Here is a 24,781-nt window from a genome sequence, read left to right on the forward strand (position 1 = left end):
ATATTTTTCCACTTGTTTGTGTCATCTTTGATTTCTTTGAGCAGTGTTTTGTAGTTTTTCTTGTAAAGGTCTTTCACGTTTCTGGTTAGGAAGATGCCAAGGTAAGAGAGATGCATTTCTGAAAGATTAGTTAACTTGCCCATGGTCACAGAGCTGAGGGATGATTGGCACTTAAACCTGAAAAATTCAAAGTTCAAATTCTAGACTCTGAAGTCAATGTATCCAGTCACTGGATAAACAAATTTTTTAAATAATAAAAAATAATTTAAAAATTAAACATTAAATTAAATGTGAATCCAGAACTTCTTATAGTGCAAAATTAACCGGCGATTTTGCTGTTGAGAGCTCTTTAAAAATGTAGCATCTCTCATGCAGAAGAATAATAAAAAGTTACCAAGGAATTAATGGGACAAAAAAGAATAGTATATTTATTTCTGAAAGAAGACTAATGGAACTCAATTTCTGTGTTCTGAGACAAAGAAAGTTAAGAATCCCTTGTGAATGTCTCAACAAATATATGCATAGAGTTTCTTGTTTTCTGAGTAATAGTCAAGGCAGGCTCAAGTTAGAGTTATTTGTGGTAATTAAAACATACATGCAGAAAATAAAAAACAAGGGTGGTTTAGCAAGGATCAACACCCTTGCAAAAAAATATTCTTTCCAGAAGTACCATTTGGATTTTACCAAGTCACTTCACAGATGACAAATGGCACTGGAAAACTGGTCTGGGAGGTAATGGGAGCTACATAAAGAAACTGTGTAATGTCACCAGACAGAGAAAATGAGAAATCTGAGCTTAAAAGGAAGTAGACTCAAGACATGATTCTCAAATGGAATGTGAAGTTTTGTAAGGCTCTGTATCATCCTATGCTTAATAGGTAACAGAGTGGCTATTAGCATGAGATTTTTGGAATGCGTTCAAGGGCGAAAAAAATGCCCAAGAGTATATTAATCTTGACAGTATTAATGGATGGAAAGATTGTTGGCAAAGCATCAAATCAAGAAGCCTGCACAGCCTGGTCTTCAGCATCCTCAAGCCATCCACAAGCCGTGATGTGTGAGTGACGATTAACCACCTAAACCAGGAATCCTGGAGCACTGCAACTCCCTGTGTGAACGTCATGTTCTGGGCAAGTCACTTGACTCCTCTGCCTCACTTCCTATAGCCATAGAATGGGATAAAAAAGACCCTAACTCAGCATTTGGCAAATTGTGTTCCATGGAACACTGGTCTATAAGACCTTAATTGTGTCCCGCAGGGAAATGCCAATGAAATACATTTGTGATTCAATTAAACTTATAAAACTAAGGGTTAGACAATTTAAAAGGTTTATTGCAGACCTTTTCAGAGCCTTAAAAAGGCTAAATTATTATTCATTTTTTTCAAGAAAATAGTGTGTTAATCATAATTGTAGGGGAACAAAGGAAATTTTATACCCTACTTACATAATGGAGATATAGTGAAGACCTAATGGGAAAATAGATCTAAGAGCACTTAGAATAAAGCACTACATGAACATTAGGGATTCTAAATGAATTCCCAATGATTTGAGGGCTTGGAGGCTGGCAGAGACCACTGAAGCAAGACTTAATTTTCTACACTACGGTTCTTCCTTCTTAATCAACCACCTGAAGCCTGCGGATATAGTTGGGAAGGTGGGAGGAGGATTCTAAGCGTCAGGAATGCTGCAAGTGCTTCTCAAAGTATGATTCTCAGAATGCTGCTTTCAAAATTACCTGGGCTGTTTGTTATACATTCATATTCCTGGTTCAGTAGGTCTAAGATAGAGACTAGGGATCAAAAGTTTTAATAGGCGCTTCAGTTGATTCTTATGTACACTAAATTTTGAGATCCACTGGTATGGAGAGTCTCAGCACAGTTCAGAGCCTCTAAAATTTCATGTAATCCCTTAAGGGGCATCCTAGTAGTAAAGTGATAAGAAACTTGAGCCCTAGAGGAATCCTTACTGGTCAGGTGGTCTGCCTGATACCATAGGAGGCTTTTCACTTTTAGATAACTTTTGTTGAGCCCATGTTCTGTGCCCAAAACAGGTGTTGTTAGTATATGCTTACTAATCTTTACAAGTCATGTTAGCCACACTTTAGAGAGAGGAAACTGATGGGACCTTCCTAAGATCGCACAATAAATGTATGTTAGAACCCTTTGCTTGCAAGTAAAAGAGAACCCAACTTAACCTAGCATAAATAAAAAATATAATTTATTAGTTCATTTGAGGAAAGTGTCCAAGGTTATAACAGTTTCAGGCAGGGCTGGATCCAGAAGCCCAAACAATGTGATAAGGTTTTAATCTTTTAGATTTAACTGAGTTATCCTCAGCTCTCTTTTCCTCTGGCTTGGCTTAATTCTCAGGCAGCCTCTCCCTTCAATGTGGCAGAAATATTACCAGCAGGTGTAAGAGCTGGCAAACTAGGGCCTTGAGGGCCAACTGCCTGTTTTTGTAAATAAAGTTTTATTGGAGTACAGTTGTGCCCATTTGTGTACAATTGTCTGTGGCTGCTTTCATGGTGTATCAGCAGAGTTGAGATACTGTATGGCCCATAAGCATATACTATATGGCCCATAAAGCCTAAAGTATTTACTATTTGGCTTAACAAAAAGAGTTTGCTGACCCCTGAAGGAAAAAAAACAAAACAAAACAGACTTTGGTGAGGTTTGATTTGAATCTGTGAAAGGCACTATTTATTTAATTGCAAGATTACCAGACACTAGGGTCTGAGGTTTTAAAATGAAAAAAGAGTCTACATTATTTAAAGATTGTTGCTTTGTATTAACACAAGACTTTGGGGTTCATCTACAATTTAAGTAAACAAGTTCCAGTACCAAGACAAATATATTCTATAGATTAAATGAACAATAGAATGTTTTATGAGCTTTTGTAGTTATTACATGTGTTTGTGGTTAAAGGTTAGATTTCTGGGAAATAAAACCAGGAATTTTGTATTGAATATCTCAGGAAGAACTTTACTAATGGCATCTAATATCTCAGCAAGTATAACAACATGGAGCCTGTATAATTTTAAATTTAAACAAGAACTCTTCCCCCTGCCGTCTGGTCTATTAGCAATGTGCTTTGTCCACTGACTGCGTTCATGGTATATAAATATCCTCATCCTTCCAACATAGTACTTAGAAAATATGAAGTTGACATAACAAGATTGTTTCTTCTCGAAGCTTATGGATTGTTATTATGACCTAGAGTTCTTTTTTAATTAACCAAAGCTGAGTGAAGGTTTTTAAGTTTATGGCCCTTACCTTGACTAGGCTTAGAGCCTGTCTAATCTGCAATCCCAGTTGAAAGAGCATGTTTTGCTATAGTCCCAACAAAATCCATAATTAAGTCTCATTGCCTGGCTAAGCTCAATTGCCCAAAAGCTCAATTCCATGAGTGACTGGGGGGGTGGAGATTGGAGATGCAGTGTTCTGATTGGTCACCACTGGTTCACAGGCATAACTCAGCATCAGGACTGAGATTAACTCTTCTTGAGCCACCTAGACTGGGAGGGGAGGAGGCATGACTCTCCAGAGGAAAGTCAGGAAGCCCTTGCCAGCTGCTGGGAGGTCAAAATGAACTTGTTTCTACCAGCAGCTGTTAGCTGATCTAAAGCCACATCCTTCTGATTCGACATTTTTTTCCACTATGCATGATATACTGTGTTTGTGTGTGTGTGTGTGTGTGTAATATATAATATTTATTTTAGAGTTGTGGGGTACAAGTGAAGATTTACTACATAAATCAGTTGCATGCAGGGGAAGTTTGGGCTTGTGACTGGCCCTCTCTCCCCCAGTAGTGGACCTGGGACCCAGTGTGTTGCCACGTGTACACTCCCTCCTGTTTTCCTCCCTCCCTCCCTCCCCTAGCAGTATCAAGCATCTGTCTATCCCATCCTTGTGCTCGTGTGACCAGTGATCAGGGCCCCCTTATGAGTGAGAACATGTGGTATTCAGTTCTTTGTTTCTGTAATAGTTCACTGACTATGATGGTCTCCAGCTGCATCCATGTTACTGCGAAGGCCATTATTTGTTTTTCTATATGGCTGAATATTCCATTGTGTATATGTACCACTTTTTCTTTATCCAGTCCACTTTTGATGGGCATCTAGGTTTGTTCCATATTTGTGCTATTGTGTACGATGTTGTGCTTCACAACATATCTTTCCTTTAATAAAGCTACCATTCTTAACTCATAAAAAATAAATAAAATAAAAGCACTACATCCTAGGGCACCAAGAAATGTATGTGTGCAGGTATCTTTTTGGGAGGCAGTTTATGTTCCTCTGGGTATATTCCCAGAAGAGGGATTGCTGGATCATATGGAAGCTCAATTTTTAGTTCTTTGTGAAAAAAGGCCACTCTGCTCTCTACAAAGGTTGAACTAGTTTACATTCCCAAGAGTGTAGAAGCACTCCCTTGCCTCCGCTGCCCTACCGGCACCTGTTGGCCTTTTCCCTTTTAATGATAACCATCCATACCAGTGTTAGGTGGGATATACCATTTTGTAAATGAAGCAAATCTGAGCCTATTCCCACCCTAACCGGCACCTGCTGAGTTCATAATTTGTGGCCTGTGGCACAGGTCCTTAGTAGGGAATGTCCTTCTGGTTCCTCATGTCCTAGTGACCTAGGGTGGGTATTGTACAGTCTATCTTATGACATTTTAGGGTAAGAGAGATAGCATCTCTTTTCTCTTGCTAGAGTACGATCAGTTTATATTGGCATCTGTTTTAAGACCTTTTCAAAAGAGAAACTTGTTTCCTCCCTCATCCCTGAAGCCCTCCTGTTACTTTAGTCAGTAGTAGAAAGATTAAAAGAGCCAGACTTCACACAGTGGGGAGATATACTTGAAAACAGACATGTTTTAATTAAAAGCATATGTTTCTTCTGAGAATCACTTCTTCCTATTTGTTAGTTCCTTCTCAGTTTCACCAGCTGTGAATTGTGGATAATATATAACTTTAGCTCATAAAATTAACATGAGGACTACATCAGGTAATACATCTTAAGTACTTAGATTAGTGCCTGGCGCAGGCTTAGTGACTGATAAATGGTAGCTGTTATTCATGCTCTTATTATCATTGTTGTCGTTATCATCATCATTGTCAGCATTGATGCCTAAGGAAATACTGTCCTATGTAGAATTTTCCCTCCTGTTAGGAGGAGATGCAGAGTGCAGTAGACCGCACTAGTCATATAGCCTCTTTCTGATATAGTGGCCTGCAATTCCAGAACCACTAAGGCTACCTTCTCTGCTCTCTTTAAAATCACTACATCCTGGCTGTACACCACAGACACTCTTGCAGTTGTCCTGCCCATTGAGCCCTTCACAACATATCTTTCCTTTAATAAAGCTACCATTCTTAACTCATAAAAAATAAATAAAATAAAAGCACTACATCCTAGGGCACCAAGATGTACACACATTCTCATATATCTCTCAGATGTCAATTCATGCTTCAAGAGCCGGTTAACGGAAAAAATGACTTGGGTTATCTTTGGACCTGTGGATCCATGAACTCTCCTTCCTTCCCTTCTCCCTTCCCTGTGTGTTGGCACAGTGTCCTGGTGCCCTGCCAATGTGCCAATAAAGGACAGCTCAGCCTGCTCATAATGTTGGAAGCAGCAGTAAGTCTATGACAACATCCCTAGGGGCCTGCTTCCAGAAGTAGAGAAAGCTGCCTCCTACTAGGCAGAACTCTCCAGAGCCAGAAACAAAGGAAGAAGTTGGCCAAGTGCTTGAGCAAATCTCCTAAAAGAGTCCAGGTGTATGCAGAAGAGTCTCTCTGTCCTCCTACCATCTCCCAATCCACAGGACTGTGTTGTGTAGGAACATACATTACTGATTCTTCTTCCCCCTTCTTGTAGCAATGAGACTGGTAAGCAACTCTCTCAAAGTCAATATTTACTGTTCCCTCCAGAAGTACAGTGGGGAAAGACTGTCAAATGTCATGATGTGGTGTGATGGTTGTGTCTGGGATGTGGGTGTTGTTTTGGGAGAATGTAAGTGGTATTTCCTGCAGTTCTTAGGTCGAAAAGGTAGTCACTTATGTGTCTAGGAAGCTGAAGAGCACCAGAGCTCTCCCACTAACCCCTCACTTTCTGTCAGTGCTTAGCATGCTCAAGGTATACAGTGTTTGGATTAAGACAGATAAACCTTTTGTTCAGTGCTGTTGTTATCTCATTACCATGTGCTAAGCCAGTATCAGTGTTCACAGTTTGGTTCTAATATATAGATCAGATCCCTCTTTGACTCAGTGGTAAGGTTGTGGAGGAGCCTGAAAAAATGTGGTAAAAGCAGTGAATGAGGGCCAGTGATCCTTATACTCACCAACTGTTAACATGAGTGCACTTTAAGGCATCATGTGTGTGTTTAGTAGCTCTGGGGCAATGTGGCAGTGTGGGTTTATCTTCCAGCTCCTCAGAGCCATTTGTTCTTAAATCAGTCAGCCTCCCCAGGCCACAAAAGGCTCCTCTCCATGGCTTCCCCTTCTAATGCTTAATCCTTGTCCCCTTTGCATCTCACATCCCCATCCTGTTTCTCAATTCATGAGACCAGGCAGGAGCTCTGGATTTTTAGAATAGCACATTTCAGTCTAAAACATGCACACATGCTCACACACACAAAAACACTCTGGCTAGTGCAGATCAATCCTTGGTTGTCAAAAACTCTTCAGACAGATCTGGCCTCTACAAGAGAGGGTTGTAGGACTTATTGTAGAACGAAAAAGGAAAAATATTGTCCTCATATGCCTGACAATTCATATCAAACCTTCATTTCCTCGTGATAAGGTAGCTCTGTAAAAATAAGAGTACTTTTATAAAAGAGGATAATTCCCTTTGCTGAAGACTTTCTGAATGACGGGTACCTGTGTGGCATCATTTTGCAGCTGTAAGAAGAGACAATGCTGCTTATGGCAGAAAGGGACCAGACTGAGGCCCTGGGTCACTCAGCGTAGTGAGCTGACAGCCAGCCTCACCTCCACTCAGAACTTTGGCTCTCATTCCTGTGATGTTAAAATAAGGAGGATACTTAAGCCCTTCTAAATGGAGGGAAAAGGGAATGTAATCAGCACCTGCGACATGAGCAGTCTATTGTAGAGTTCACTTGGGGTTAAGAAGCAAGTCATCTAATCTATGAGAATCTTATGTCTTCCAAAAACCCGGGAGCACCTGGCACAGGGAGAGATCTCCAGTGGGGGTCCCAAATGGCCTGCCCCTCCTGCCTCTGGTGCTGACTCTAGCTAGACCTCAGATAGCACATACACCATGCTTCCTTCATTCCAGGTTGCTCCGTGGAATACTGTATGACTAACACTTTCTAGACTAGCAGGAAGCCAAAGTTGGTACTTTCCTTGGATCGCCTTTTGAAAGCCAAGCTGCCATGAGAAATATCATGGTGAGGGTACCAGCTGAAGCACCCCTGGTCTCATTGCATGCTAGAGCTCACCAGGAACTATCCCAGGCTACCACAGGGGGTAGGGTTCAGACCACCAACGGGCTCAGGTACTTTGGTTCTTACTCATTAAAATCATGCATACATCAAGTATTTCCTTTTTGGCTTTTCTAAATAGAAAAAAAAAATTATTTCCCAACCATTTCCCTCACCACGGATGAAACAAAACCCAGGCATGCCATTAAAAGCAGCCTAAACTGTCTGGTCTCATAAAGAGTGTTCTCTTGGATGGTGGAGCTGGAAAGACCCAGGAGATCATCTGGTCTGTGGTGCTGTTTCCCCCAGCCACTAAATAAGTCAGCCACCCAGCTTCCTACCTTTTGACTCAGCAAGTTCAGTCCTGGCAGTTGGCATTGAAGCTGATTCATGTGTAAGTGAACCTTTTTTCCAGACAGCCTCTCAGCAGCGCAAGGAAGCCACCTTTGAGTGGGCCTGGGCAGAGCAGCCTTTACAAGATCTGTCTACAAAGAAGGCTGTTGACGGCTCCTAGACATGCCTGGCCTATACCCCTACTCTCCCACATGCCTTCATCCTGTGCTCTCTCAGGTTCTTGCTTCGGAGACCACTTTGTTTCTGAACCCTGTTTTGTTTTTTTTGTTGTTGTCTTTCTTTTTCAAACTGTACTCCCAAATTGGCCTCCTTCCTTACTCTTAGGGCTTCTAATTTCTTTCTCTGATGGCAAAGCAGTCGGGTTGAGAGCTAGCTCCTGTCATCCAATAAAATGGGGGAAAACGTCATTAAAATATAAATCAGTTAAACCTAATGTAATTCAGTCTGTTTAATAATCTACTGTACTTAAGAGCTAAACATTTGAATTTAATAATATACTTATTAAGCATTTAACTGTTGAGTTATAATTATGTCTCTATAATACTGTCTCTGTTTCTTGTCACTTTGTGTTTTTCAAAGCACTACTAATTTCTTATAATTATTTTAATGTGGCAATTTCAGAATAATTTGCACCCATTTCCTTAAAATGTGACTGTGGAACAGCCTTCTGGTTCTAGTGGTACATCTCACTTAAGACATAGTGATAATTATTTTCATACCTCTCAAGACATGTTGAATGAACTGAATCAAATGCAGTCATTCCTTTATCGATTCACTAAGTCATTACTGAGTGCCAACTCTGAGAAACAAACTCAATATCAACCTTGAATAATTCCTATCTTGATTTATCTTAAGGATTCTGTATATAATCTCTCTTTAACCTTTAGCAGATATCTTAAGTTGACTAAATTCAGAGAGTCCTCAAACTGAATACTTTTGAAATTTTACCTTTTGTGTCTTAGGCTGTTTTGAGAATCAAAGAAAGGAAATCTTCCAATCAAAGGCAGATACCCAAATATAACATGAAACTTTGAGTAGCATTTCAGTAGTGTGATGCTCCCCCTTGAAGTCCATTGGGATCCAAAGATCCCGGGATAAGCCTGCTGTTACAGGGAGTATTTCATTTTGGCTGGAACAAGTGTTTAGAGAAGTACTAGAAGATAATTCTGAGCAGTTCACTCAGGTCAAGGTTCCTGAAGACCAACGCAGGAAATTAGAACTTTCTAATATACGCTGTGTGGAGCCACTGACAGTTTCTGTGAAGAGCAGACTTCTGGAAGGGTCATCTAGTAATAGTATACAATACAGGTTTGAAGGCAGGAGACCAAGGCTGGGGATATAGGTTTGGAGACCTTTAAAATCTGGACACACATCAATAAGATTGTAAATTAGGTACAAAATGGGGGGGAAGTGATGGATATGAATGAGGAAATTGATCTTGTGGGAATCAGACCACTGAGACTATATTGACTTTGCTTCCATCCTGCACTCAAAATCTCTTTGCTGTGGTTTCCCACAATTGCCACTACCTAAATGGCTCTAGCCAACTACTAACATTGCTGAACAAGCACCAACTCAAGCAGCTGATACCACCTAAAACGGATAATGTCCAAATTCATTGTTGCTCCAATGAATTACTTGCCCAGTTTGGCATGCTTCTTATTTCTTGCTGTAGCTGGTTTTGTTTTTCATTACCACTTTCCTCAGCAACTCTGCAACCCATACTTACTTAAAACCTGAATCTTTTATCTTCTTTTTTTAGCTTCTAGTAATCCATTATTTTATTCACTGCTGCTAGATCAGTCTCCCTGAGGCCCACACCTAGTCTTTGCCTTTTGTGACCTGAAGACCTCAGTTCAAACTGTTAGTCACTCAGTATAAAGTTGTCTGATAACCAAGCCGGACTCGGTGGCTCAGCCTGTGATCCCGTGCCTTTGGGAGGCTGAGGTGAGTGGATTGCCTAAGCCCGCGGGTTCAAGACCCACCTGGGCAACTTGGCAAGACCTCATCTCTACAATAAATAAAAAATTAGCCAGTCGTGGTACTGCGTGCCTGTAGTTCCAGCTACTTGGAAGGCTGAGGCGGAAGGATCGCTGGTGCTCAGCAGGTGAGGCTGCGGTGGCCGGGAGTGGCCACTGCACTCTAGTCTGGGCGACAGAGTGAGACTCCAACTCAAAAAAAAAAAAAAGTTTTCTGATGGCTAATAACTTCTCTGTGAGCTTTTGATCCCACCTCTTCTCCTCCCTAAGAACCCTGTTTCACAAATTTCTCAACCTCTTGCCTATATCTTCAGTCTCTCACTCTGCACTGGCTCTTGCAGCTCAGGCTCCTGACCAGATCGAGTCTCCCCTTCCCACCCTTGCCAACTTCTGCTCTATGGTTCTTCACCTTAGAAAATAAAATTCTGACCCCTAAAGAGGCTTAGCCAAAAGACTGCATTATCTAACTCCAGAGTCCTTGTCATTGAGCTACCGTCCCCTTCCTCTTCTTTCTTTATCATCAAAGTTAAGGCATGTAAAACCATCACCTAGTCATGGAAACCAAAAATGTTAGCCATTCTTGCTTCCTGATGCTCTCTCACATTTATCCAGAAAGTAATCAAATCTGCTGATTCTCCCACCTGGCTGAAGCTCATCTTTCTTTTCTCTCTGTCACTGCCTTGCTTGGATCCTAGTTGCCTCCTTATTCTCTCTGTCTACTGTTTCTTCACAACCCAAGTCCAATTCCATTTGATGTTGCAATGATATTCCTAAGAATCAAATTCAACTGCATCCTGATCGTGTACCTTCTCAATCAGTATGACCCTTCCCTATCAGGTACTCTTGATCTCCGTTACCAGGTTTCTCTCATTCTTTTACTTTTCCCCCCAAGGCATCTTCTAGCAAACTCTATAATTTACTTGACTGTCTGTCCTCTTCCCCATCTCTCTTTGTAAACTTCACCAGTTGGTATTTTTATCTGTTTTTTTTTTTTTTTTTAACTGATGTAACCTAAGCATCTTGTACAAAGTGACCCTATAATACGTTGTGGTTAAATGTAATAATGTCGATTTCAAATTTTCAAATTTTCATCCTTTCCCGCTATTTAGAAGCTCAAACCCAATGCCTAATAAAACCTTTCAAAAGCATTCATGATCCAGCTTTCCAACCCTCTTCTCTTACCACTAGCACTTCATCTCATTCTACGTAACTGTCGTTCACGGTTCACTGAGATCTGTGAAGTCCCTAGACATGCCATGCTCTTTATGCCCTCTCTCTTCCTTTTGGATCTGTTTCTCCTTCCAGGAATCCACTTCTTCCTCTTCCCCTTGCAGGGAGAACAGTCCCTCCTCTTTCAAAACCTAACCAAAAATGCCCTCTCTTGGGGCCTTCTCCAACACTGTGAAACGAAATTAGTCGCCTTCTCCTCTTTGCCTCTGTTGAGTGTTACATCTTTGCCCTGTTTCAGCATGTTTTGATACACTGACCTCTCTGTCTCCTTGTGGAGACTCTATGTTCAAAACTATGCCCAGTTCTTCTATGTGTCATCCCCAGAAATGATCACAGCGTCTGACAGAGAGTTAAGTGGCCATTTAATTCAGTGATTGAAAAGAGGAGCTATCAGTACATTGAACTTTGAAGTCAAAGGTTTAAGTGCCATCTTTGTTGCAGCATGTGAAAGTCATCACTGACCTCACCCACAAACTTGTACCTCCCCCTGTATTCCTTGTCTCAGTGAATAAAGAGTGCTACTCCACTGAATGAATCTGGAAATTGGAAATGATCTTCCTCTTGTCCTTCAGGTTACTCAGTTAGTCACTAAGTCCTATTGGCTTTGCTTCTGACACATCTTTCAAGTCTATATGCTTCCTTTCCATACTGCTGACAGGAGTTCTTACCAATCCGTTACATCTGTCACTGACATGCCTGCCACAGTATACTGCCTGGCATATATATGGACTCTGTTAAGGTGCCAAAAAATTGTATACACATTTGCAAATGTCATACTTAAAATGTGTAGAACATGCTTTAATTAATGTGTGCACTTTTTTTTTTTTTGGCACCCATTGATTTGTTGAGTGAATGGGACTCCTGAGTTAAAGTCATTTTCAGACCACAACGGGCAGAATATCAGGCCACAAGATTGAGCTTGCAAGGACTTAATAGGTTGCAAAAGTCTAAATGATTTTTCTGAAGAACAGTGGGCAAGGTCAAACAGAGTGATTTGGGATTTGCCACAGCTTTTAGATGTGATTTTGCTTTCTGAAAAGTTGAATACCTTTTACCCCATTGATTTTTACCAAAGAGATTATTTTCTCTGTTTATTCCTATCTTAAAAGTTCAAGTTGGTATATTTACCTCACTGGAATATGAAAACATGGAAAAGAGTTTGTTTTTATTCCATGTGGTTAAAGGAGGTTGGGATTATTGTGACCTTTAAGGAAGAGTTCAACGGGCATTATGCGATTGAAAGTCTTAATATCCTCACATGTTCAGTTATCAGGATTAGTATAGATGTTCCCTAAAGATACTCCCAGTGTTCAATTTCTAAGATAGAGCCATCTGCACAACAGATTTCCATGCTTCTGAGGGTCTGGGTAAAATCAGAGTAGTAAAAAGTAGAGTGTAGTGGGTGGTGGAGACATTGGCTTTGGAATAGACAGTTGATAAATGTTTGCTCCCTCCTTTTTTCCTCACAGACAGTGCTACAGTGATTGCATCTGCCACATCTTATTTGAGAAATTGCTGGACCAATAGTTATGCCGACTCGTTGGAATCTTATGTTGGCCTCCACCTGCATTGTGGGAAATCTCTGACTTGTCCATAGAGTTTTCCTCCTCCTCCTCCTCGAGCCTAAGTGAAGGTTTTGCAAATTTGGTTGGGGTGTTGTGAATCTCTAGGGGTTGGCTGATTGTCCCCAGCCTTTAAGAACACATTGGTATGGCTCCCATTCCAAAAAGCAAAAAGAGAAACGGAACTCTAGTCACATGGTTTCTGTTATCGGTAACCATGGAAAACGTTGGCCATCTGTGATGCTCCCATTTTAACACTTTTTTTCTCTCTCTTTCTTGGGAATAACAAGCTGAGGAAGTGGAGAGGCTGGCGGCAATGCGTTCTGACTCCCTCGTCCCGGGCACCCACACCCCACCCATCCGGAGGAGAAGTAAGTTTGCCAACCTGGGAAGGATTTTCAAGCCTTGGAAATGGAGGAAGAAGAAAAGTGAAAAGTTCAAACACACATCAGCAGGTAAAATAATTATTTTTTTCCCTCTCATTTCTCATTGAGTGTTTGTTGTCTTCAACACTGTATCTTAATTAGTAGAATTTAATTGCAATAGGCTGCCTGAGCCAAAGGAAAAAAATCAAGCCTTGGAACTGCTCATCTTTAATAATGCTTCAGTATGATTAAGAATAACTTGTATATTCTATATGTTGTCTCGTATCTCTGAGGTTTTTTTAAATTAAAGAATCACTACTTTTATTTGAGCTGTAAATAATCTGAATTTAGAACTCCACCTAGTTTAGAACTGAATGCTTTCCTTTTAGTGTTGACAATCCATTTCTTTTTCTTCACCCTTATTTTCACTGTTCCAGTAAAACTGAACACACAGCAGAAAATAAGTTATATGGTCAGTGACAGATAAGGTTATTTCATGGAAGAAAAATCTTAAATAAATGATTCTTGAACATGGCAGGAAAACAAAGAATGCAAATAAAACATCACTGTAGTGGTAAAGATAACTGTACAGTTCATAGCTCAGTGGACAGCAAAGAAACGTGGAGGAAAGTCAGCTCAACCAAGGAGTTAAGAACATGGATCCTAGAGTCAGACTGTTTGGGTTCCAGTCCCAGCTCTGAAACTTGCTAGTTATATGACATTGCTAAATTTATTTAACTCTATACCTTGGTTTCCTCATCTATAAAACAGGGGTAAGGATAGTACTTTACATGAGTTAATATTTGTGTAGAGTTTATGTGGTGCACTAGGTGGATATGTTTAAAATAAGTAAGGCTGTGCAGAGGGAAGTGTGCTATAGGGAAGGACACAGAGTTTTGATTTTATCCTGTTGGATTTGAGAGAGGCTTGTAGAAGAGTTATACAGATTCTTTTTGTTTTTGTCTTAGTCTACTCAGGTTGCCCTAAAAAAAATCATTGACTAGGTAGATTAAACAACAGAGATTTGTTTCTCACTGTTCTGGAGGCTAGAAGTCCAAGGTCAAGGTTTTGGCAAGATAGGTTTCATTATGAGACCTCTTCTCTCGACTGTGAATAGCCACCATCTTACTGTGCACTCACATGACCTCTTCTTTTGTGTACAAGGAGAGAGAGGGGGAGGGAGGGAGGGAGGAAGGAAGGAAGGAAAGAAGGAAGGAAGGAAGGAAGGAAGGAAGGAAGGAAGGAAGGAAGGAAGGAAGGAAGGAAGGAAGGAAAGAAGGAAGGAGGGAGCTCTCTAGAGTCTTTTCTTATAAAGGCACTGCTCCAAACTGTACCCCACAATATCATAATAAAAAATATTGATAAAAATTTAAAAATAAAATAAATAAAGGCACTACTCCATCATGAGTACCCCACTCTCATGAACTCATCTGATCCTAATCACATCCAAATACCATCACATGGGGAGTCAGGGCTTCAACATATGAATTTGAGAGAGACACAAGTCAGTCAGGGGCACTTTGTTTTGACTTTTCTAATTATGTGCTCAGTCTTTCCCTTGCCTATCCCAAGGCTTTCATTTTTTTTTCTTTCTCTACATCCTCAAAAACTCAACCTACCTTTTTTCTTACTCAGAATCACCTCCTCCTCTGTTTCTTGGATTTCTTCCCTCTTTGCCTCAGCCCCAAACTAGTTTGAAGTAGGAGATAATCTGCTTCTTGTACATGAATATCCGTCAACAGATCTGAGAATCTTAATGCTTATTATTTTAGAGAAAGAAAGAGAATAGCAGACATAGCAAAGTTGTAAAAAGTCTCAAAATCTTACAGTTCTCATGGTAGGCATCCCCAGTTTATGTTTTCTGACTCTGTTTATTAGATGGAAGCCCTAATGTCCTGTTGTTATATTTGTTAATTTCTGAGATAAGAATGAACCTCTGAATTTTATAAATTTCTAAATCATCATCCCTATAAGTCCCTTTACTATACTCTGTGTTCTCCACTCTCTCAGTCATTGTACAGATCCTTTAAGGGGTAATAAAAACTGTAGGTCTTTTGCGCATTCTTTAAAAACTACTAAGTGATTTACAAGAGAGCAAAATTCCAAATGGGTTCTGTCTACTGAGTGGACACATAGGTCATTGTCTCAGAGAGAAAAAATATCAATGAAATATATTATTTAGGCCAAGTCAGGTGTAAGACACTTGAACAAGAAAGAAAATGGGAGTGTTCTATATGCACTTAAAAAAATGAAGATTCCACAGGATCCCTTTCTTCCTTTGCTGTGCAGAATGGTTTGTAATAATACAGAAACACATTTCAGTAATCGCCATTTGTCAGCATGGCTTCCTGAATGACAGAGTGTTAAATGCATTTCCTCCTGTTAAATCAAGGGCTTTGTTTAATATGTTTGACAAGGCCACAAGGCAAAATTCCAAGGCTTCTCACATGACCAATTATGCTGATTTCTTCAAGACATTTGAAAACTTGTCCCCTGATAGATGCAGATACAGTGGCATCAAATTACTCATGAATTATTAAAAATCAGTAAAAAATTTGTTTTGAACTCTTGGGAGAAAGACTAAAACGTGATAAGCAAAGTTGCTAACTTTAAATCATTCTTATCGTTAACTATTCTTAGCAAGTTCTTGTAATCTCCTTGGTAAGACTGATTAATTTGGCAGCTGAATGTGATATTTGTTTGTAGGTTTTGCTTTGTTTTTTAATTTTAATTTTTTTGAGACAGTATCTTGCTATGTTGCCCAGGTTGTAGTGCACTGGCACAGTCATAGCTCACTGCAACCTATAACTCCTGGTCTCAAGTTATCCTCCCACTTCAGCCTCACCAGTAGCTGGGACTGTAGGCTTGTGCCACCACGCCCAGCTAATTTTATTAATTTTTTTTAGAGATGAAGTTTCACTATGTTGCCAAGGCTTGAACTGGTCTTGAACTCCCGGCCTCAAGGGATCCCCCTGCCCTGGCCTCCTAAAGTGCTAGGATTACAGATGTGAGCCAACACACCTGGCCTGTTTTTTTTTTGTTTATTTGTTTTTGCTTTGTTAAGAGATATTCAACTCTTGAATTAGAGAAGATAGAAGATACGCTATATCACCTAGAGGATGGTGGGGAATGATCAGATATTGAGGAGAGGGGTCTCTGGATCTTTTTATCATAATAGATGGATTGGGTACATGATATAACTGAAGCTATTCTAGTTTTTAAAAAGTCATTGTTTTACCTTGTATCATCTTTTCTCAACTAGCTTCAGAAATATCTTTTTTTTAACTTTGTTTAATATGTTTGACAAGGAGAGACATTCTGTGCTAGTTCTAAGCCCAAAAGAAAGATTTGACAACATAAGGGTGTTCAGCATGATAAATTGTGTATGTGTGTGTATAAATAATAATAGAAAGTGCAAACTTTTCTGTGTGGATAAGAATCTTATTTAAATAAATATCTAAAAGGATTGTGTGAATGTTAATTAGCTAGCCAATTTTAGCAGGTATGTGTATATTTGACTTGTATGTATGTGTCGTTAAAGGAAAAACTACTCACTGACACCTACTGAAAATAGTTTGGCAGACTCTATTCAAGACCATTGTGATAGATATAGGGACCACTGCGGAGTTTGGGCTCAATCGGATACAGCATGGGCAGGGGTTACAGTTAAGGAGTAGGGTAAGGCTCCCTGGGTGGAAAATTACTAAGAGAAAAGATCAGGAGGAGTAACAGAATTCTGGCTAAACCTATCTAACAAGATTATTGCTGAAGGCTGGGTGCGGTGGCTCATGCCTGTAATACCAACACTTTGGGAGGCCCAGGCAGGTAGATTGCTTGAAACCAGGAGTTTGAGAACAGCCTGGCCAACACAGCTAAACCTCATCTCTATAAATATATAGGTAAATAAACAAACAAACAAACAAGCCAGCCAGCCAAGCATGGTGGTCAGGATGCTGAGGTGAAGGGATTGCCAGAGCCCAGGAGGTTGAGGCTGCCATGAGCCATGATTGTCGTGATTATGCCACCACACTCCAGCCTGAGTGACAGAGTGAGACCTTGTCTTAAAATATATATATTCTTGCTGAGGACAGGCCAGGGTCATCGGACATCACCTGGAGGATGGTGGGAGATGAGAAACCTGATTAGATACTGAGGGTGATCAGATATTGAGACTGGAGGCTTCTGGTTAAACTGACTTACCAGGATCCTTGCTAAAATTGGACTTACCAGGATTGGAGAGGAACACAGAAGTCCAAAGTCAGGCCCAGTTGAAAAGCAGTGCAGGGTGGGGTAAGGGAGATGAAGAGAAGTGGCTAATGGGTACAAAAATACAGTTACATAGAAGGAATAAGTTCTGGTACTTGATAGTGCAATAGGAAGACTATAGTTAACAATAACGTATGTTTCAAAATGACTAGAAGAGAAGAACTGGAATGTTCCAACACAAAAATAAATGAGGTGATAGATATGCCAATTATCTTGATTTGATTATTACCCATTGTCTCATGTATCAAAATATCACCTGTACACCAAAAAGATATGTGACCATTATATATCAGTGAAAGAAAAAAGGGATTCAGAGGAACCTAGTAAAGTTTGGTTAATGAGAAAATCTTTATCAGTAAAGAAATACCCTTTCATATGGTACTATAATGTCCACAATTTTAAATGCAAAGAATAGGTCCACATATTAAATTTATGTTACGTATTTGTGTTTAAGATTATATATTTTTTTGAACACACAGAAGGGCCTGTGACGCAATAAGCCTGACATGTTTACTCTGGATTACATTTATAATGTGCCATAATTAGCTGTACTATAGCTTTACTATAACTCAAGTACAGGGGTATGTGTGTCTGTGTATACAAAGATATACCCAGAAATAGTATTTGTAAGAAAACTACATTAGGAAATTGTGATCTCAATAGTTTCCTCAATTTTAGCAACAACAATTACATAGGTTTTTTAAAATACAGATTTCTGCATCTCATGCTGCTCTTACATCCTTTCTTACTGTGAGCAGAAGGATTCCGTACTTAAAAGGCCTTGAGCATTCAGACCCAGAGACTGCACTCCAGATAGTGACGAATGCCCTCTAAGAGCAAGAGTTGCTCTCATTGCATCTCTGCGTCACAGGACAGTAGGAGGAAAACAGGATTGGAGGGAACATAAAATATTGAGTCCTCAGAGAGATAATCCCTATGACCTACCCACCAAGGTCCGCCCAGTACCACTGAAACAATGAGCCTGACATGGCCAGCTGCTTATGAGAATCAGCAATGGGTGTCCACAGCCCACCTCCACACCTGGCCTGAGAATGAAAGCAGATGATAACATCCCCTCTGAAATAGAACAGACAGTGCCTCCCCAAAATAGTCAACTGCAGCCATCTTATCTAAATTCCTTGAAAATGAGGACTGTATTTATAGAAAAGTAGAACTGGCAGGCAGAAAACTGTGAAAACACTATTGAGTTATGCTTTTATTTCCTCTTGACAGAAAATCATAAGCCGCAGGGGTTGGCCCTGGAAATCTACAATGTGTCAGAATTCCCTTTGTGCTTCTAAGATTTTCTGCACACCTAGGGCTTTGCGGTAGGTGAGAGAAACACATGAAAAACTTTCACTGAGTACCTCCCACGTGCTGGAATATCACCTGGCTCTGGGAATGTAACTGTGAGCAAAATCAGCCCTTGTCAGTGACCTCCCAGCATGCACAATATAGTAGAAAAGGCAGCCTGTCAAATCACAAAAATAAAGGTAAGATTGCACCTGTGATAAGGACAGTGAAGGAAAGGAATTTGGAAGAGGGAGACTTTCCTACGGAAAAGACGTTTGGGCTAGAGTCTAGGAAAGTGTAGAAATTTAGAAAATGAGCATCCAAGCAGCAGAAAAAAACTGGCACAAAGGTCCTATGGTAGAAGAAACAGGGGTGAGCAGTGCCTGAAGGTAGCAATGTGGTATTATGCACTTAAACATGTGTTAAGAGGGTAGATCCCATGTTGTATTCTTACCACATGTAGACAAACATACACACTCCCCCTCAAACCCACAAAGGGACACAAGGAAATTTTGAAGGTGACAATATGTTTATTGCCTTGATTGTGGGTGATGGTATCATGGGTGTATGCATATGTCCTAACTCAATCAATTGTATATTTAAGCATGTGTGATATTTTTTTGTATACAGTTATACTTCAGTGAGGTGGATAATTGCTAAAAAAAACATTTTAAGAATATTTTTAAAGTGTTAAGTTTGACACTCTAGTGTTGGCTTAGTGTGTATGGTTGAGGTCTGACCTGAGAAATGAGTACTTTGGAAGAGTGGCGGGTTTGGAGGGAGCAGGGGAGAGATGTAATTCCAATTTTAGATGTAGAAATACGTGTTTGAGTCAACTTTGTGATATCCAGAACTGGTAGTTGATTATATGAAACACAAAGGAGAGGTTTGAGCTAAATATGCAAAGTTCAGGTCATTTGTATATAATGCAACAGAGTGATGACCATGCATGAAGATTGGCTAGGACAAGTATAGACTGGAAAGGGAAGAGAGTCAAGAATGTCTGATAGACAAAGGAAGAATATCATTACTAACAACTACGTAGAGGAGGGTGTACCTATAAAGCAGGGCTCCCCAACCCCCAGGCCACAGACTGGTACCAGTCCATGCCTGTTAGGGACTGGACCGCACAGTAGAAGGTCCACAGCAGGCAAGCGAGCAAAGCTTCATCAGTATTTACAGCCATTCCCCATCACTCATGTTACTACCTGAGCTCCGCTTTCTGGCAAATTAGTCGGTGGCATTAGATTCTCACAGGAGCATGAACCCTGTTGTGTACTGCATGTGTGAGAAATCTAGGTTGCACTCCCATTATGAGAATCTAATGCCTGATGATCTGACGTGGTGGTGAGGAAGCGATGCTAGTGCTGGGGAGCAGCTGCAAATACAGATTAACATTAGCAGTGAGATTTGACTGCACATTCTCTTCCCTCCCACTCCCGAGTCTATGGAAAAATTGTCTTCTGTGAAACTGGTCCCTGATGCCAAAAGGTTGGGGACCACTGCTATAAAGAACGTAGAGAGGTAGTGGCAAGAGAGATAGGAGGAAAACCAGCAGTTTGAGATGGTCAGAGCCAGGAGCAGAAGATGTCAAGAAGGTTGTGGTTAACCATGACCAGTGCCCTGAAGAAGTTAAGTGTGAAAAGTACAGAAAAGTGCCCATTGACATCAGTGGCCAAGTTCCGCTAGGTATCATTGATTTAGTGAGAGCTGTCTGGGTAGATTAACTGGAGCACATGTCAGATTAGGTATAGGCTTTTTAGAAGTTTGGCAGTTAAATGGGTAGGAAAGAGAGGACAAGGGTGGGTGATAAAGAATAGGTATGTGTGTCAATAGGCGGTTGTATATGTGCCTTCTGATTTGTCATCATTGTTTTGTGGTGGAAGAGAAAAACATGAAAAGTCAATGTGAAAGATCCAGTACAGAGAGTTAGAAAATAAGACAAAAGAGATAGGATGAGGGTGCAGAGAAGTGAGGATGGATATGAGACACAGGAAGAAGGGTTGGTATCAGAAAAAGGATGGACCCCACCAAAGTAGGAGAGAAGCAGAGCAGTTGGCTGCAGGAGAAGGTAGGATGATACATTTAGTGACCCCATCTGATGATGACTGAGTTTTTCTAGGTAATAAGTGAGGTCATCTCCTAATGGGGAGAGAAAGAGGAGAGAACGTACAAAGTTAAGCCCATTTCAGATGGATGATTATGAATCTACATTTTTGTTGTTGTTGTTCTTTAGGTTTTGGCTGTCCAGGTATAGCTACAGGTGAAGCAAATAGTTGGGTTCATTCAAGACTGGAGTTTTGCAGATGAATGGAAAGAAAAGGAGATGAGGGTATTTGTATCTGGTTACAAAGGCTACTGTCACAAATTGCCACATGCTTGGTGACTAAACAGAAATGGATTCTCTCCCAATTCCAGAGGCCAGAAGTCCAAAGTCAAGGATTTGGCAGGATTGGTCCTCCTGGAGGCTCTGAAGGAGAGTCTGTTTTATGCCTGTCTCCTACCTGCTGGTGGCCTCTTACAATCCATGGTGTTTCTTATACTATAGCTGCATAATTTAAATCTCTGCCTCTGTCTTCACATGGCTTTCCCCCTGCGTCTCCTCTTTGTGTCTTGAATCTCTCTCTTCCTTCTCTTAGAAGGACACCAGACTTTGGATTTAGCAACTGTCTTACATACAGGATAATCTCATTCAGAGATCCTTACTTAACTTTGTTATATCTATAAAAACTTTATTTCCAAATATGGTCACATTCAAGGGCACCAGGGGTTGGAACTTGGACATAAATTTTGGGGACACAGTTTGGTGGTGAACCTACTGTGGTATTGAACTTTAAATTGGATAAGAAGGGTTCAGCAGATTGAAAAGACTTAGAAAAGTCAGTAGATATTAGGTTCCAAAGAGGTCAGAGAACTATAAAATAGTGAGAACATTTGCAGAAGCAGCACAGAAGGGCAGGACTTGTGGGTAAACAGCTGCATTCTTGAATTAATGATTTTCAAGGTGAAGTGGTTATAGAGACAAAATGCAGACTAAAACCACAGGATTGGGCAGCTGAGGTGGAGGAATAAGTCAGGGAACTGAGGAAATTACCTTACTTGAAAACATGGTAAATGATCTCACCTACCAATAAACAAGCAACTATGTCTTATTTTGCAAAATTTTGTGCTGACTTAATTTACCACTTTCAAGGAAAAAAAGGAACTTACCTCTTTGGTGTTAGCATGCAAGTAATTGCTGAATTGATATTTTCTTGGAAGGACTTTCTGTGTTTTTCTTTCTCCAAATTGAGATATTTGGTCCATAATATTTTCGTGCCAATTTAGTACTGCAGTTTAATTGATTCATAGCGAATCAAAGGTTACTTTTTAATGTTTCACTCCAGCTATTAGCAGACCCCCCCAGTATGTAAAGTAGTATTATAATGAGGCAGCATCTTTCAGACAGGAGTAATAGATTGCCTATTCCCCTGTCACACAATTGGGAACCTGTGAATCATGGCCCCAGGCTTTGCTTGTGCCAGCCTCACCCAACTGGCAGCAATAATGAAGGGCTGGGCCTGAAATGCATTGGCAATGCCCTTGGCACCTATGATAGGGTTCAGAAACAGTCTCCTTGCTTTTGCCCAGTATTTTCTGTGCAACCCCAGACTGATACAAATGGCGTTTGTGGACAGGAGAGTCTTAGGTACTTACATGAGCATAGATCTCCAGCCTTCTTAGTGCCGCAGCCTAATTGTCATTCTGGTGTGGGTGTTGCTTATTCTGAAATCCCCCAATGGAACAAGAGCCAACCCTTAACCCTGCGCTTTTAGCCAACTACTTCACCTAGTTTCCTGGCTCCCCCTTCCCTGCAGGGCTAGGACCTGCTTCCTTTATTTCTTCCATAAATTTACCCAGAGTTGCCAACAACTGTAGCAACCACTAGGTCCCAAGAGTCCCTTCTATGAAACCCTCTGTATCCAGGATTGTTCCTCTTTAAATAAAAGTCCTTGAATAGTAGAGAAAGTTAAAATTGGATTCTGCCTTTGGACCTGGGGTAATAGGCTTCTGGGCTCTTCAGGAGGGATCTGTCCCTGATTCCAGGATGATTGGCCCCTATCCTTACCCCAGATTGTTCCTTCCTATCTACTAGGAATTCCTAGCATGTCATGTGATTGGGGGAATAAATTTGCAATTCTTGGAGCAGAGAAATAAACCCAAAGTTTACATCAAAGCTTGTCCTGACATCCTTCTATAGGGTAGGATTGAAAATCGCTGTTAGTAAATGAGAGCATGATCTCTTGTCCAGCACAAGACAAGCCAAGTCCACCATGAAAACGCTACAGACCATCACTGGCACAGCTCTTGAGCTAGAAGTATATATCCTTCCCACTCAGGCAGAGAGATTAATCTAATAGGGGTAAAAGACTGATGGTTATGAATGGGCTCTCATGTGCTTGAAAGATAGCTGGTGTCAGTTTTTTGTACCCAAACTTGAGTGTTATCTTGGTGTTCCCATTTTTCAAACTAACTTGTTAACGTTACTTACTTGGTCAGAGCAGACTTTTGTAAGTCATAGAAAGTTCATAAAGGATCTAGCTTAGCATATGGAATTTAGGTATGTGCCAGATACTGCCTCTATCCATAAAATTGCAACAGTGAGGACGGACATGGCCCTACCTCCCAAAGGTTATGATCTTGAAGGGAAAACAAATAATTAATCTTGCAGTAACACCAAAGTGTAAGTGATGTGATAGGAGATGCCAAAGGCCTCTGAAAACTCAAAGAAGACAAACCCATCTGAGTTACAAGTCACCAGGAAGACAACACTTGGAAAACAACACTTGGTGCCACTTCTATAGAGAAAGGGGTGTTTAACCAAGGAATTACCAGTGAATGTGAGGAAGTCTTGTCTCCTGCTGTACAGAACAGAGTGTGGGAACGCCTGAGGGAGAGAGAATAGGAGGTTAGAAATCTATAGATTAAAAAGAGGTTATGGTTTGAAAAGGATCATTGAGGATCAGAATAGTGAGGAATGAGAATGAAGAGGTGGCAAGGGTCTACTCATAAAGGGTCTTATGATGAATGTTAAGGAGTTGGGACATTGTTCCAATGCAGTGGGAAATTATCAGGGAGCTTGCATTTTAGAAAGCTCTTTCTTCCTATGGGGAAAAGCTTGGAGTGGCACCAAGTGTTGTTTTTAAATTTAAAATATGACTACTTCTATAAATTTGTGTTTGTAATGAGAGAAAATGTACTTGAGATAGAATTGAGAAGATACCTCATTCCTATCACATCAAATGGAATATTAAATGTCCCTATTGATTCTGGTAACAAGGAAACAGATTATTAGGTTGATTGTCATGTTGGGGAGAGATGAAGATATACTAGACTAAAATAGTGAAATTAGGAACTGAAGACTGTGAAAAGATCCAAGAGATATTTAGGAGACAGGATGAGCAAGACTTGATTACAGATTGGGTGTGGAAGACAGGGGAAGGATAAAGGACCACTCTTGAGTTTCTTGTTGAGCAATTAGATGGATGGAGGTGCCATTCACTATGTCAGGGACACTGAAGAGGAGCAGGTTTGTGGGGGAAATGATTGATTTGGGGGAGCATGCTAGCTTTCCTGTGTGTCTGAGATGTTCAAGTGGAGGGGACATTGGGTATAGGAAGTGAGATCAGGAGAGGTCAACTGGAAATGCAGATCACAAGTTATGGGCACCTGCATGATCATGGGAGCCCTGGGATAAAAACTCCAGAGGGAGATAATAAGGTGGGAAGCAAAGAGGGGCTGCAGTAGCACCCTGAGGACTACCCATCTGAAAGTTCTGAACACAGACAGCAGAGCCCACAGAGAAGACAGACAAGGCCCACTAGAGGGTTCAGGGGAAACTCGGGAGGGGCTGGTGTTATCTGCAAACTAGAGAAGGAAAGAGTTCCAAGAAGGAGGAGAGTCTACTCTGGCAGGTCCTGACAAAATGGTAAGGACTGAGGCATGTCTGGTGGGTTTAGTGACAACTCATTGTCGGTGTCCTTGGAGGTAATGGTTTGAAGAAAGTTACATCTGGGGTTTAGATAGCCTGTGGTTGAAGAATAAATGAGAGAAGAGGAAGTAGGCTTCTTCTTTTAAGTTTGGCAGGCCAGGATCGGTGGCTCAGCCTATAATCCCGTGCCTTGGGAGGCTGAGGTGAGTGGATTGCCTGAGCCCGCGGGTTCGAGACCCACCTGGGCAACTTGGCGAGACCTCATTTCTACAATAAATCAAAAATTAGCTGGGTGTGGTAGTGTGCGCCTGTAGTTC

General features: G+C 40.8%; 1 protein-coding gene across 1 annotated transcript in view; it reads left to right on the forward strand.

Annotated features, from left to right (window-relative positions):
- The window catches only part of PHACTR1 (phosphatase and actin regulator 1), a gene marked incomplete at its 3' end in the record, with an annotated part of 311,794 nt that overhangs the window by 86,072 nt on the left and 200,941 nt on the right, over positions 1 to 24,781 (forward strand). The window contains exon 2 of the mRNA XM_021717449.1: positions 12,860 to 13,024. Coding sequence (XP_021573124.1) covers positions 12,860 to 13,024 — 165 coding nt within the window. The remainder of the gene's footprint in view (positions 1 to 12,859; positions 13,025 to 24,781) is intronic.

This window comes from Carlito syrichta, unplaced genomic scaffold, assembly GCF_000164805.1.
Source record: "Carlito syrichta isolate Samal-C Ts95f unplaced genomic scaffold, Tarsius_syrichta-2.0.1 Scaffold309762, whole genome shotgun sequence".
Classification (NCBI taxonomy): Eukaryota; Metazoa; Chordata; class Mammalia; order Primates; family Tarsiidae; genus Carlito; species Carlito syrichta.